This window comes from Diorhabda carinulata, chromosome 10 (assembly GCF_026250575.1).
Source record: "Diorhabda carinulata isolate Delta chromosome 10, icDioCari1.1, whole genome shotgun sequence".
Taxonomy (NCBI): domain Eukaryota; kingdom Metazoa; phylum Arthropoda; class Insecta; order Coleoptera; family Chrysomelidae; genus Diorhabda; species Diorhabda carinulata.
In genome coordinates, this window is record NC_079469.1 from 4,332,422 (window position 1) to 4,349,534 (window position 17,113).

At 32.7% G+C, this 17,113-nt stretch overlaps 1 protein-coding gene across 7 annotated transcripts in view; it reads right to left on the minus strand.

Moving 5' to 3' along the window:
- Positions 1 to 17,113, minus strand: part of LOC130898585 (uncharacterized) — a 137,696-nt gene that overhangs the window by 32,895 nt on the left and 87,688 nt on the right. For all 7 annotated transcript variants that reach the window (XM_057807985.1, XM_057807984.1, XM_057807986.1 and 4 more), the window contains exons 5-6: positions 13,350 to 13,495; positions 5,771 to 5,992 (exon numbers count right to left, since the gene is read on the minus strand). In XM_057807985.1, the coding sequence (XP_057663968.1) occupies positions 5,771 to 5,992; positions 13,350 to 13,495 (368 nt within the window). The remainder of the gene's footprint in view (positions 1 to 5,770; positions 5,993 to 13,349; positions 13,496 to 17,113) is intronic.

Consider the following 17,113-nt stretch of genomic DNA (forward strand, 5'->3'; position numbering starts at 1 on the left):
ACCAATCTACTCACCCAAACGGTTATGACAATGTTCAACTTCAGTGTTAACCAGCAGTGGCTAAGGAAGAAAAAAGCCCAGCTATCCCTCCAAAATATCAATTGAGGAGTTTGTCTTTCTGGAATTGCTTTTTTGAACTTTGACACTACGAACTCAGAATTTTTGAGTTCAAGTTGACATTGCAGTATAAAGTAAGAGGATAAAACAGTTTTATGTAACCTAACAATTACACATTGTAGACCTAACCTAACCTAACCTAACCTAACTTAACCTAACCTAACAATCACACAATAAAGACATTTTGCTTGTTTTCTTTTCGTGGTAAGGAGTGGAAAATGGTTGAATTCTGATAAATAGTTATTTTTCACAGTCAGTATATTTTAGTATACGAATTGGACCTGAAAACATCAATTTTCTGTGTATAGTCTATGAATATTAGTTCATTTTTTATATTTTTCTAAAAAAATGCACGTTTTTAAATAAACTGCGTGTTATAAATATTAAAAGGCTCCAAGTACGATGTTCTCAGTGAATAAATTTATCTAAAAAAAACCCGCACTTTATTAGCGGATTTGCTATCGACAACATACGTTGATTCGAGGAGTAATTTAATGATCTGACGTCATAAAAAAGGATCGATATAGTGGTTGTTATTGATTTGGGTTTAATATAAACCAATATAACTACTTTACTTTATTTTAATTAAAAGATTAACGAGGATCAAATAGAAACAGTTCATGAATCTATATATAAAGTAGGCTACAAAAATCATTATACACAGATAGATATTTTTAAGATACAGACATTTGTATATCTGTCATTTGTCAATCATTATATTCCCGACTATTTATCGAGGTGAATTCTTTAATGTGAAGCACAAATAATTAAAAAATCTAAATTATAATTAAAATTCATAAATCGGAAACTAGAATGTTTTGTTTCATTCTTTTTGTTATTTTATCCTTCGCTTTTTGGAGCTCCTTTTTCTATTTTTATTGTAGGACTTACTCTTAATGTAGGATTCCAGTGAATGTATTCCATTCGTTATATGGTCAAGTGGATCATATTTCATCTAGTATTTGTTTTGGTCTCGGAAGGAATTAGTTTAAATAGAATTGACAGGAGACAGTTAGGTCAGTTAGATTGAGGTTAGGTCTTTCCCGGATTTATAGATGAGAATGATTTGGGCTACTTTAAGCTTGGTATTTATAAGAGTTGTATGCTCTTGTCTTTATGATTGTTTTTGTCGCCGTGAATACTAAATAGTCTGATTCTTCAGGAGTTTTTTTTTATTCTTGGAAATATTCTTATTCTAGGACCTACTCTTACTGCAGAATTTCACTGATATGGCCCGCAAAAATATGAGAAATAGCACAATCATAATTATACCAAATTGAAATTGATCCAAAAGAAGAGGTTAGTTAGGTCTGTTAGATTGAGGTTAGGTCTTTCCCGGGTTCATAGATGAGAATTATTTGGGCTACTTTCCACTTAAATGAAAAAAAACACAAGAACAGCAAGGTTTAGAATATCATAGCTGTAAGTTGACAGACCTTGCTGTGTATTTGTAAGAGGTGTATGCTTTTGATTTTTTGATTTTTCAAATTTCTCTGGATGCTTTATTTAGGTTAGTTTACTAATTTGAGATTTCAATTTAAAATGCACGTACTTTTTAAATCGATAAATAATAATAAGTTTCTCTTATTATTTTTCTCTTTTAACTTCTATCGAAAAACGGATTTTGAAATGATTTCAGCACATTAATGTGCCGCTTTATAAAATTTCTTTATGATTGTTTCCGTATCCGCTCTGGGAAATTCAATATTTACCGACAAGCCGTACGTGGAAAATAGCTTCTAGAAAACATTTTATATTTTACTGAAAGCCCGCAGCTTTCTACATTTCAAATATTTACATAACCTATACAGATGTTTGGAAATAGACGTCGATATACATTTTTTTTGTGATAATTATGTCAGAGCGAGAGGTATGGATTGATATAAAAAAACAATAGAAGAAAAATCTTATTTTAGATCGAGTAATTTTGGTCTGTATTGGAACGAGTGAATGTCATGGAATACAATCCATTTTGGAATTATGAGCAAATGGATATTCTGGATATAACTTTGACAAATCTGCAATTTCTTGATTACTAATTTAATAGACATTATGTCTCTTTTACATATTTAAGTTATTTGTTTCAAGTGCATCAAGTTTGTACCTTAATCACTGCAGTAGATCTTATTTTTTAGGGTAATTTGCCGATATTGAACTTCCAGGCTTCAGGAGATGTCATCTACATATGTTTTGCATTGTTTTACTTTTGTGGAATTGAACAGAAGGTGTGGAGGTACCTTCCAGGACATCTTCTGGTCTTGGTGTAACCGAATGTAATCAGCAATGTTGAAACAAGTGACTACAATGTTATAAAGACTTTTTACCGTTTATTGATCCATTGACTTGAACGGAAAACTTGACTCAAGAGAGAAAAGTTGTAGAAAGAAAAGGTTTAAATTTATTTCTCTTGGCAGGAAATTTTTTCATCTGACAAAGATAACTTTTCCTCAGAAGCCATTTGCAATTGCGGGTTCTTTTTCGCTCAAGATTTCTCTCGATTCCTGATAAAATTAAATCAAATTTTCCAACAGACATTCTTATAAATTCGAAAAACCTTCCATGGAGGCTTCCGAGTTATCGATAGAGATGACGAAATTCGCCGTAGTCATAACGTACTTCGTTAATAGGGCGTTTTCTTCTTCTTAACCGTTTAATATTAAAATTTCTCGACGTGGTCAAAACAACATCTTGATAGACATTACTCCCATTTGTAAATATTACATCCAGTGGCTACCTTTTTAACGTATACTCAAGTATAAGACGGCCTAACGGTGGAATTCTAAGTCTTATATCATTAAGATAACTCCAATTATAAAATTGGTGCTGATTTAACAAAATTTGGAGGGTTTGTGGCAAATACATGACAAATATCCTAAGACAAATATCTTTACTAGCCACACATACCGCATAATACGAGAATGGTTCCAGAAGTACCATGTAGGCAGTTCAAAAATTGCGATACATCGCATATTAACTGAAAATTTGGACATGTGAAAACTGTGTGCAAGATGGAACAAAAACAGCGTCGTGAAGACGTTTCCATAGAGTATTTGACAATGTTTCACAGAAATAAATCTGTTTTACGACCATGGATGAAACGTGGGTCCATCACTTTCTTATTCGAATTAAAAGAATAATTAAAACAATGGACTGAAAAGGCAGAACCGGTTCCAAAGAAGGCAAAGACCGTTCCATCTGAAGGCAAAGTCTTGACGTTGTTTTTTGAGTGGCGCGTGTGATAATTTGCAGTGACTATTTTGAGAAAAGTGCCAACTATCAACGGCGAGTATTATACGAACTTATCGCAACGTTTGAGCAAAGAAATTAAGCAAAAAATGTTGTTTTATTAAAAAAATGCATCAGCTCACACATCCGTTATTGCAATGGCTAAAATTGATGAATTAAAGTTTGAATTGCTACGCTATTTACCAGATTTAGTCTCCCCAGATTATTTTCTGTTACCAGACTTGAAAAAATAACTCGTGGGTCAAAGATTATTCTATAATAAATAGGTGGTGTCATCAATTAATGAATATTTTGAGAAACTTGACGATTCTTATTATTAAAAGTCTTATATATGGTGGAGAAAAATTAAGTAAACATATTTATCAACTAATGTAGCTATGGAGAGAAAACAAAATCATCCCAGACAAGTGGAGTACAGACATAATCAGATACAATATTTAAGAAGGGAAATAAAGAAATATGTGAGATTTATGCAGCCGTCATAGTAGAATACGCAGATGATGTAACGATCATAGCAAATGGACAGAGAGAACTAATAAAATGGATCGACAAATTAGAAGAAGAAGCAAGAAACTACGGACTGGAAATAAATGCAGAGAAAAACAAAATACATGAAAATGGGAAGAAAACTAGAACAGAGAACACAACTTTAACTATCTAGGAATAACGTTGGAACAAACAAACAACCAGAGAGAGAGTAGAAAGGATAGGATACATAGACTATCAAGTCTATGGAAGAAACAAAAACCTTCTAAAGTACAAAAACATAACCAAAAAAAAAATACAATAAAGATGTACAAAACCCTAATAAGACCAGTAATCACATATGCAATGGAAACAACAGTAATAAACAAAAGAGAAGAAGAAGAACTTAAAAGAACAGAAAGAGAGATAATGAGAATTATAACAGGTCCAAACATAACTCAGGAAAGAGAAAGAAGAGCAAAGTAAAACGAAGAAATAGAGAGAGAACTGGGGAAGGAGAATATAGTGAGACACATTAAAGCACAAAGGCTCAACTGGGCCGGGCATATAATGAGAAGAAAAACAACTGAAATGATCGAAAGAATAACGCAATAGATCCCATTGTGGACAAGGAGAAGAAAGGCCGAGAAAAACTTGGAGAAACGGAATAGAGGAGGACATAAGAGCTTCAATATAGAAAACTGGAGAGCGAAATGCCGGTACCGGAAAGAATGGAAAATAATAACAGGAACAGCCAAAACAAACGACAAACCATAAATAAAATAAAAATTAGGAAACGAGGAGTAATCCAACTCAAAAAAAATGATTGAAAGCGCCAAAAGCGATAGCCATAATCCACATGGGATTGAAAGGCTTGATGATGATGATGAACGAACTTATTGAACAATCACATATTTTCCAAAATTTTTGTGTATTTTTCTTGGGCCAGGTACTTCTGGGTCCATCCTTTTAAAGTAAGTAAAATATTTAAGCGATGTCTTTAGTATACCAAAATGAATAACCAATATCTCTACAAGACTGTATGTATTTCAAAGCAACGCATTTTTAGTATCATTTTTGAATTAATTCAATATTCAATCCGATCCAATAAACAAAATATTCATGACCGAAAGATAAGTTTATTCCATTTATTTCGATTAAAAATTACATAAGATGCATCATATTATGTTTATGTGGATTTAAGTTGATAGTTGAAGAATTTAGGATGAATAAATAATAACAAATAGAAATGGAGACGCTTGGAACATGGAATGTTGCAAATAAAAGAGAAAGGAATGTCACAAGAAACGTAGAAACTAAAATCAGATCATGAATAATTTATAAAAAATGAAGAGGAAACTTATAAAAAACCTGGATGTACTATTGTACTATTGTGTACTATTAATAAATTAGTTACTACAGGTGAAAAATTTGGGAATATTTACATTAGTTTTAATAAAACTATAATAGAACTATCGTATATTTATGAAACCCAATTTATTCAATCTATTTTTTCATATTTATGGTAAATATAAGTGACCTCAATCTCATTTAAGGTCAAAAACTCTTTTCGCGATTCTAGACATGTCTGAAAAGGAATAACAGGCGTTGAAGTACCTTTCAAATCATGCACGATAGATATTTTATTCATAAAACTGTCAGTCTACATTTTCTTCCCTAATACCACATTTTTAGGTAATTTAATTTAATTTTTTGAACTTCTATGTAAATAAAAATATGGTTAACAGTTCAATAAAGTAATAAAAGTGTTAATTTTATAAATATTTTCAATATAAAGGATGTCCTTACTATTTGTATGTCGAATGTAGTTACAAAATAATATTATAAACTCTAAAATTTACTAATATAATCAACATATTAAAGTTTTGTCTATCCAAAGCTCGGGTTGAAGCAAAACTACAAAAATTGGAAATGTTTTTACCTGTTGACAGATGTGGTCCCCCGAATTGTGCGTACAAGTAGCTCCGGACGCGGTGGCGGCTGCGCAAGCCGCAGTACCTGGTACTTTCAGCTGTTCTTGTTTATAATCGGGTTGGTAGGGTAACAGCATTCGAATTTTACCCCAACGATTGAAAAATAACGCTATGGCCGCTATCCATACGAATAATACTAAAAGAACTATACCTATTTCTACACCTCTAACCTGTAATAGAAAAAGAAAATGAGAATTCTAGTTTGGACCGGTTCATATCGAATGAATTTTCTTGATTTAGACGGACTGCAGAACGAATTTTTTGTTTGTATATCAATGTACTATTACAATAAATTGGACTAATAAGGCCCCGCGAGATGTGTCTCGAAACAAGATATATATTTTTCGAAATTTTAGAGTACGACCTATCCAACAGTACCCTTCTTTATATGTTTTTTTGATCAAAATCTGAAGAAATTTGAGTTCAAAGTTCGCTTATTTTACATGAGCTCTTACAAGAGACTTGGTTAAATTCTTTGATTACCAATTAAATCAGATTTGCCGCGATTTATGATTATGTAGATTTGATTGGTAAGAAATCGATTTTTCTAATGGTGTCAGTCGTTATAGGGGTAATCGAACAAAAACAGATAAAAATGATTTCGGCTCATTTTTACACTTACAAATTAAATATATTTCACTATAATGACCGATGCAGTTATTCATATAAATACAAAAAAGATTTCTTTTGAAAGTATTTTCAATAAAAAATTGCAATTTATGATAATTTTCTTCTGAATATCTCTTTATGACGAACGGTTTTATAAACATGTACAACGATCTAAACGATAATTTTTATTCAGTTTAACAAAGAGTATCTTCTTGTTAAAAAACCGATTGAAAAATTCATCTTTGCTATCTTTAGATTGTACAGGTTGTCCTTGTAAAAGTTACGGATTGTTAGCCATTGGTCAAGAGCCACCCCTGGCCTTCAGATAGTAATGTAGAATTTTTTATTCCGTCAAATATACTACAATGACTTACGTAATCATCCATTGAAAATTCATAAAGTTCGAATGTATAATTTAGAAAATATATTTAAATATATGTTCCGATTTCGCAGCTTTAGAGGCCCAGATATTTTTCTCCGTATCATTTTCATCCACTCAGAGCAGCAGCTTTCATACATTGTAGTTCATAATTATTTAATTTAAGACTTTTAAGCATAAATACATGTGGGAAAAATCGATAAATTAAATTTCAATAACCTCCTTAAGATTTTATGTCAATAATTGATATGCTGCCTATAAAAAAGCTAATAATAACAATGTTTAAACAAAGAAAATACACAATCTTGAAGAAAATTTGATGCACTACAAACAAAATCTATCAATAATTTTCATTAAATTAATTCCTCCAAAAGTTTTTCGACATTAATGTTGAACTTTGAAAGGAGTTTATGGACTTTTCAGTGCTAAAATCTATTGTTTTCATTTTAGGTTCCTATAAAAATTAATTACTAAACTTTCTTTTCTTTCAATTTGTCTGTTGAGAGAATTTTATTAATAGGAAAATTAATACTAAACATATGATTTATATGAAGTATTAAGTGATTTTTTTGACTTTAGATTTCTTCCAAACGAAAATTAGATTTTGACCAGGTAGACAAACATGCACATCATTACGGCCATCTTTAAACTTTCGAGACCATTCACACAAAACACCATCACTCATACACACGAACCATTCTCCGATGGATTTCTGCAGCTTCAGCCTGAAGAAAACGAATCACACTTCTCAATTCAGACTTGGCCGGATTATAAATAATGGCCGACAAGCTTACGTGGATGTAACACAACGCCGACTGACGCCTGATGTTAAAAATAGTGAAGTATGTAGTGTGGAAGCTTCGCAGTCGCCTATCGCGCATGTTCGCTTTGTTATGCTCGCCTAGCGTCAGCACGGAGCGATTGGAGGGTGAAAAAAAAATGGTCCTCTAAAATTGATGTTTCGACCTATCATCAAAATATTTTGATAAATAGTGAAATCAGTAAAATTTAGTAACAAATACGTATGAAAAGGTCAAAAATAATTGAGAAAAATTGGTTAAGTCCTTATAATACTAATTTTAATCAATTTTAATGACTAAAATGATGGGATGGAAATTATTTGATGTCTTTAAGTTTAAAAAATTAAAATGTAAAAAAAGAATGTAAAAATCGCTATGATTTTTTCTTCATATCTTCATATATTTTTAATTTAGCAAATAACCAAGTTATGTAGTCCAGCCCCTTTTTTTTCAAATTTGAAAAATGTGCAATATTTTTTGAGATAGTTGCAAAGAAACCACACCGCATTTTTTGTATCAAAATTAATGCAGAAGTCCATAAATGCTTCCGATAGAAACTTTTTATTGTAAACGGTATTTTTCAGTATGTTTGATTCTATAATATTATTAATATTCCCGTCAGTTTACAATCAAATCGTTACATTTCGAAATATTCAATATTTGAAACGTGAGAATCAATATTTATAACAAAGTGAAAACTTTTCCAACTCTCTGATGAAATTATGAATACTGGTCCTCGTAATTACAAGAAGAAAACAGTTTTTCGTTAAATTTCATTGTCTTTTCAAATTTGAAAAATATCAAATAGTTATTGAGATATTTGCAAGAAAACAACGCCCAATTTTTTGGTTTAGTTGTTTTAAATTTATGGTATATAAAATGTCAATAAATTGGATTAATTTGGAAGAAATTTGCTTTATTCAAATACACTTGATGAGGAATTAATTGCCTGCAATGAAATATTTCGGGGTGGGTCTGGACTTGTAAAATATCCTGTATAGTTTGGAGCACAGATCTCTGGAGATCTCCATTTTGGCATCCATTTTACAGTATGGATGAATTGATTTCGAATCTTCAAACAGAGACAACACAAAGCTGTATTTCAGTCATTTTTTCTGTCTTAATTCATCCTCCCCATACTTTGCATTAACTTTGTAATCATTTTATCCTCTTCCCATGCCTTTTTTTAAATCACGATCACTAAATTTTCTGTTTTTTTGGTCTCATCTTAAGTAACGATTTTGAATTTTACTTATAAATAACTCTGTATCAATATCCGAATCTCCCGATGATCCCATGAAGATACGAGTCCTCTTACATTCGTGAGGATGGATGTTTGTATGCGACATTACAAAATGGCGTCTACGCTACTATTCGCAGCGTGCGCGGCGTGATCGTTGCACGCTCGCTCCGCTTTTAAGACGCTCGCAATCCGCTAGTGTGATAATGTCTTTAACGATGATGTATCTAAAATTATGAAAATAATTTGAGGCTGTAATATAATCCGTTCCAAACAAATGATACAAGGAGGTTGTTAGTTCCCAACCGGGCACAAAATAATACTTGGGCGGAATGTTACAACTTCACAAAAAACATATTAATAATCCAATCAATGTACAAGTCGTGTTTGTTGTTTAAGCTTTAACGTCGTTAAATCCAAACTGACAATATAAGAAGGTATAAAAGTGACGATAAAACTCTAATGAAACCCTGGAAAGTTTTTCTTTAGGGGTCGTATAAACGTAATGTGACAACCTGATTTAATCATCAATCGGTTATATGTTTCTGTATTTAGAATTGATAGTGGTTAGAATTACAGAATCCCAGTTGGTTTGAATTTACGTGAATGAAAGAAATTAATTTTTCTGAGCTACATTTGGTATAAAAATTAGTGGAAGAGACTCCGAGAACGTTCAACTTCAATGCACACGTAAAAAAATAACAAATAATTTGGTTGTGAAATGTGGATGTGTATGTACGAGAATATTGTTTGTTTGAACGTAAAGTTTTTGACCTTCACCTGCCATCGCGTGTCTCTGCGTATCGACAAAATATTTAAACGTTTTACCTATTCTGGGTATTTTCAAATACCTTCTGAACGGCAAATTTACATACAAACATGATTTTTTTAGAACTTTGTTTCTGAATAATAGCAAATTTCTTCAGTTGAGAAAGTTACCCAGATATCTTTGGTTTAAATATTGTTTATATAAGTCTTTTCAACTAAATATTGCCCCATCTCTGATCTAAACTTGTAAATGTATGTAAGTCTTGCTAAATTGTTGAGTTTTGAGTCTGGTCCTTAATAAATTGTATTGATTGGAACATTTAGAAAGTACTAAAGTACTAAAATAAAAAAAACGTGTATGATTTTTCTGAAAATTAAGTTAAAATGTTACAGAAACTATCCTTGGGTTAAAATGCACTCGACCCAACTGTGAATACAAAATTGTAATCATTTTTGCAAACTTTCTTTCCTTCATTTCGCTATGAAGTAACCTTCTCGATGTCTAAAATTGTATAAAGCAGTTTTTAAACACAGTTGTTAGCTAAAGTCGTTTTCTGAAACAAACGTGAAGTTTCAGCATTCAAAACTCACGAATCAAATACGACATGGAGCACGATCTTCTTCAATAGGAATCTTCCGTGCTCAATTTCGAATATTCAGCTTCATTTTGAGATCTTCTGGAGACGTTGGGCTTCAGCTCTCGTAACGTTTCTATGGTGGTTTGCTTAGAAGCCTCTATGTGTTTAGTTCCTTAATCCAGTAACTGACTAACCAATCTTCAAAGTATGGAATGGTTCTGATTTGTTGCAGACTTGTTTATGATGTTGACCTTATGAATAATCCAAGTTTGTGACCTCTAGTACCGAAGACAACTTTGTCAAAAAGCGAAAAAACAAATTTTGTTTATTATCAAGTGGCAAAGTATCAGATGTTATCGTCAGCATCGCTTTCCCAAAATTCTCTTTGAAACCAGAGCTTTTTCTCTCCATCCATGTATTTAGTCGAAAAAAATCCAGACGTTGAAGATCATGCTGTGATTTTTTTCGACACATATTCTACACCTGATGAGATAGCAGTAGAAGGAGAGCAGGAGAACATAATTGTTCTATAGTGAGGCAATCCCAGCACCCATAACCTTGACGAGCTGTGGTACCAACTATTCTGCGACAAAAATCAGCTTCAATCTAACCAGGTTACTTCCAGCATGAGAGTGGTCTATTTCACTCCTTGCAGACATACAATCACATTAAAATTTGACCTTGCATCAGTAACTAATCATTCATTATTTTCTGTTCTCATGCACAATCCTCTTAAAGGGATAGGCGTGGCTGGAAGTTACACTGAACTCTCTTTCCTGGAGGTGGATGGATATCCACGCCTCAAGACATCAGCCCCAATATGATGAACAGAGATGCATCCTCATAACACCTCTTGCAGATAATTTCTTGCGGCTGCATGGAGGGTTTTGGAAACGCGTGCAGCTGATATACCTGATGTTGCAGTGGAAGATATCCTAGAAGACGACGATCTGTCCGATGTCGAAATGGATGATGACTTGTGGGCACAAGACGTGGACAATTCATCACCATCTCCTGATGGGGATATGTCATCCCAAAACATCGATTCAGATACGGAAAGAGCTAAATTAATTTAACTTTTTGATTTTGAATATTACTCAATTTTCTAACAAATAAATTTATCAATAATACAGTTAATTTATTTGGAAAAAATAACAGAATTGACTTATTTTCCAAACAAGTGGTCTATTACATAAATAGGATTGTATCAGTTATTCTACATTTTTCTCCTTTCTCTTTGAGTTGTTTATTTCATTATCATCATCATCAGAATCGCAAAAAAATTCGAAAAAATGTACTAGAAAGTTTTTTACATCGAAATAATTGTCTTCCTTAGAAGATGGTTAGTGCACAACCAGATGTAGTTGATTAGTTCGACTTCGATAATTGACGATAATTCAAAAAAAATACTTAGAAACAGTACCTAGAAAGAAAAAAACTTATCTAAAGAGGACTAAACCTAGAAATTATGAAGATAATACAAAATATTTATGAAAACAATAAAGATGCAGTCATAAGGAATAAAAAAATATCAAAAAGCTTCACTACAAATATGGGATTAAGATAAGGGGATGTTCTGTGCATATGTGGGACATTGGAAACTACAAAGAAGCTACAATAAAACATTGAGGTGTGGAAGACAGCAGTTTTAGACATAGCAATGAAAATAAACAAGAACAAAACAATAGGAATGGTGATTGGAGAAGAAGAGAGCAAGAAAAATATAAGAATGGATACACAAACACTGAAGCAAGTTAAATTCAAAAAGCGTTTGGGAATCGAGACTTCGCCTACAAGAGGTAGCAAGCAGAGGAAAAAGCGATTAACCAAAAGCAGCATACTAAAGAACAAACAAGAAATAAGAAACCTTTACTAGAAGGTGAGAAAACCGCGAAGTGAACAATTAAAATTAGAAAGGTGGGCCGAATATTTCGATAACTTGAATGACAACAGAGGGCACTCTAATATAGTTAAAGCAGCATAGAATGATGAAAGACAAAACACAAAGAAAAGGATTGTAATAAGGCAAATAAAAAGAGAGAATTCGACAAAAAGAGCTGTTCAACAAATGTGGTCAGGGTATTAAGAAACAAATTGAGATTAATTCATAACCAAGAAGACAAGGGGGCTGTAGGAAGGGACGAAGGAACTATATCTGCTGTTTATAGTTGTAAGAGGCTCTAGAAGTTACAAAGAGACCAAACAAGCTAATAACAACGATGGCACTGACTCCGGTTAGAGCTGGGGGTTATCAGAAGATTATCAAGAGGTCTGAAGCATCAACTTTTAGCATATACAGACTATTGGGGCTCAGGGTTGATAACGAAAAGATTAAACGTATATAAATGATAAAACAAAGGAAGAGTCAGGGGCGAAACAGAAATTTAACGATGGAAAACGAGGAAGTTGTGCCATTGAAATATCTAGGAGTGCTGGTAACGAATACGGATGATGAAACGAAAAAAACTCGAATCTAAGAGCAAGAGGAATATCCAAAACAACAAAGATACGATTATACAAACGATGTACTGTATGGGTGTGAGTCCTGGGGACTAACTTAAAAGAAAGAAGTTTGGGAGAAAAAAGTGCCCCCAAAAATAGTTAGTGACGTGAACATAGACAACAATTTATAAAGAAGGATAACCGAAATAATATATAGTCAGAGTTTATAGAGTCAGATGACTGAGGATAAGAGAAAAAATCAGAATGAGAAGATGCAGGGTGATAAAGAAATGAATAGAAGGGGTGATATCAGATTCGAAGACATTCTAAATAACTGAGTGAAGAAGAAGAATAGACGAAAGAAACTTATGGAGAGGTATAGTAAATAGAGTAGAACAAAACAGACCTAAAAGAGTTAGGTAATATTGATATATTGAAAATTGTACATGATAGTTTTCAATTTATTTTTGTTACTAGGTGAATTTATAGGAAAAGCAAGGCCTTTTTGAGTGTACTAATTTCTCTATCAGATTTAGTAATATGTGATCGTACTCTAAGAAGTTTTCTTATTAATTATGAAAGTTCTAAATGCTTGTCAAGATATTAACGCATTTTTTTTTTCGAAAGTAATTTTCAAATTATTTTTTTTTCAGATAATATATTTACTTGCGAATATTTCGTTGGATTATTTCGTATATTCAAAGTACATACCGTTGAACTGGCCTGTGGATATTCGACCAAATCAGCGGGTGACTGTCCAGACTTATTATCCTTGCCGGTGGACGTCGTGACCGTAGGTTCAGCCGTGGAAAAAGCAGCTGCCATCTGATCTTGCTGCGGCGAGGTCCGCGGTGGCTCTGGAACACACATTTTTAACTGTTTAACGCGCGCCGATACCTTAACGCGACTAAACAGAATCGCACAACTTCTATATAAAATCTAGCCTAACTCCTGAAATTCCGTTTTGATTCAACTCTCTACGACAACGATTATTTTCTGAGAGTTCCACCGAGTGGATTGTTTGTTCAAGCGAGACAGGGAGCGTCTGAGTAAAGTCTCTCGAGGAACTTATGTCTATATCTACGACGGTGTTTTAATAAAGGAGGAAGGGGGAATTTATCGGGAGAAGTTGCAGCGGATTTCGTGCGTTGAGCATATTTGATATGTAAATTAATTTTTTCCCGTATAGATTTCCGATGGAGAGAAAAGAAAAATTATTGGGAGAATCTTGAAATATGACTAGTCGCACAATCATAGGACACAAAAAGGAGTGAGCACATATACCGGGTTTTTCAATAACAAACAAAAAGGTATAAGTTTATAATACGAGGATGTATTGATATCTAGTTAGCTTAGACCAGTTCCATGCATAAACAAAATATTGCGTTACCATAGCAACGAACAATAAATTATTAGAAGTGTCAGTGTAAAGTTTGACGTCAAAAAAGTAAACCAGAGTTACGCAATAAATTAGAAGAAAATTGTGAAAATCGAGAAACTGGAGTATCGAGCAATCATGAAGTACCTGTATTTAAAAGGGTTAAAAGGTAAGCAGATTTACGAAGATATGCTTAATACCCTTGGTGATGAATGTCCTTCGTATGCGACCGTGAAAAATTGGACTGCAAGCTTCAAAAGAGGTAAATTTTCCATTGAAGATTATGACCGATCGGGAAGGGAACTGACACAGAATGTCAGTTCCCGAAAATATCGATGCAGTTCATGACATGATTTTATCGGACCGTCGAATTGGACTAAAACGGATACCTGAAGCTCTGAATATTTCTCATAATATAGTTCACGTCAATTTGGACATGAGAAAAATTGCTGCAAAATGGATCCACAAATGTTTGAATGTTGACCAAAAGCGTGCAAGGGTAGAAGAATCGTGTTCGATCTGTGCTCGATTTGAAAACGATGTAGACTTCTTAAACCGAATTGTTACTATGGATGAGACTTGGGTACATTTTTACGATTCAGAAACAAAGCAACAATCGATGGAATGACGACACTCTGGTTCTCCAAGACCTAAGAAGTTTCGTGTCCAAAAATCTGTTGGAAAAGTTCTTGCTTTAGTTTTTTGGGTTTGCCATGGAGTAATCATGATTGATTTTTTGGATAAGGGTAGAACAATAACTGGAGATTACTATTCGAAATTACTGACCACTCTAAGGGGAACAATTGTAGAGAAAAGACGCGGAAAACTATCCAAAGGTGTTTTGTGTTTGCAGGACAACGTCCCTGCACACAAATCTCATGTTGCCATGTAAAAAATTCGTGATTTAGGGTTTGAATTTCTACCCCCCTTATTCACCAGATTTGGCTCCGCCCGACTATCATCTCTTTCCTCAGCTGAAAAAAAGTTTAAAAGCTCGTAAATTTTCTTCCAACGAGGAGGTAATAAAAGCTGTAGAGGTCTGGTTTGCAGAGAAAGAAGAAACATTTTTTTTTAAAGGTCTAGAGACGTTGCAGGTTCGCTGTAATTAATGTATCCAATTAAGAGGAGAATATGTTGAGTAATATAATATTTTGACATTGAAATTTGGTTCTATAATAGACTAAACATTTTTTAATATATCCAGATTGTTCTCGTTCTAGTAAAAATACATTTAAAAACAATCATGTTTTAATTTCGTGATGCTAATTCAAGATCCAGGTGATTTTTAAAGAAAATATTGACAACAAAGGCAACGATTTGCTTTGGAATTGGCATAATGAATTAAAGAGCGCGATCTTCACAAATTCTTGTTATGGATTGTTTCTTTTGACGTCCTGAGGAGGTACAAATATTGTGGGTAGGAATTGGTTTTAATGGTTGTAATGAGTTGATTGTATTGGTTTAGAAACATTTCAAGACATGCATCTAAAGATCAAGCGGTGGATACTATAGGCCTCCAGTTTATATCTATTGATCATAATTAAGTGGCTTTAGAAGGTTTTTGTCATCTACTACTTCCACCTAGATTGCCAGATCTGAATCCATTAGAGTATGCTTGGGATTAGTCACAAAAAGGTACAATATGCGATGAGAAACCATACAGGAACCTTTGATGGAAAATTTATGGGAATTGCATAAATGAGGGTCACACAGATTCCTGCTTAAACATTATTTTTCACTAAAGTTCTTGATAAATATTTATTATATATCAACATTTATTTAATTTCCAATATTATACGAAAAGAAAAAATGTTATTTGTCATTCAATAGTTAATATATATAGGGTGTTTTAGAGCTTGATGCAAAAAATTCGGAAGTGAGTGGATGACGTGGTATGAAAAAAGTATCTGAATACCACTCCTCGTATATGAGTTATAGGCGTTTAAATTTCCGAAATCTGAGCTTATATTTAATTATATTTTCCAAATTATACATTCGAACATTATGAATTTTTGATAGATGATTACGTATGTCCTTATAACGTGACGGAATAAATAATTCTACACTACTATCTGAAGGCCAGGGGCGACTCATGCCCAATGGTTAACAATCCGTAGCTTTTACAGGGACAACCTGTACAATCTAAAGATAGCAGAGATGAATTTTTCAATAGATTTTTCAACAAGAAGGTACTATTTGTTAAAAATTATCATAAATTTCAATTATTCATTGAAAATACTTATCGTGGGTCGATATTTTCTCGATTAGGAAGACAGTATTTCTTATAGGGAAAAGTTGTTGATGGTTTCCTAACATCCTCAGACTAAAAATAGATTATTTAGATAATCGAAATAAAAAAAAAGTGATTCAAATTGAAAGGTTGATATTTGGTATGACATTCTTTATAATGAATATACTGTTAAAAGTAGCTTAGGTTTTTGCAACAATTTCTGTTGAAGAAGTGAAGATAAAAATTTGACAGAAAAAGTTTTTGAAAGTAATATAACATTTAGGCGGCCAATTTGGTGTTTGATGTAGTCATTGAAGGAAAACATTTCTAATTATTTGTGTTTGAAGTAGTTGGTTGTTTTATTTGTCGATGATTGTATGTCATTTATCAAAAAAGAAGAAATTTTAGGTTGAAAGTTAGTTAAGACAGATAAAATGAAAATGTCAGAAAAATGTATTTCTAGTATAATTTTATTCCTTATTTTGATTACAGTCTATTTTATTAAGAGTTTAGTTTATTAGAACAGTAAATACACTGTACAAATAGCTTCTAGAAAGCAAAAATGAGTGTCTGCTGTTATTATTTATAATAAATTGTTGATTTTCTTAAAGATAAACAAAACATTATTTGTATAAATTACACACTCATTTTTGTGATAAAAAACCCTTTGAGGTTACCCAAGGAGTTTAATTTAGGGTAGGAACATATTTCTGACGAAGGTTCAAACAGTCTGGGCTTTTATATCAAAGTACAAGGAATTTGGGACCCTTTTACGTGTTTATTCAGGTTAATAGATGAAATTTAATATTTAAATAAGATTAACACTTTCAAATTATTATACAAAGTAGAATATTTTTGTTGATTTAT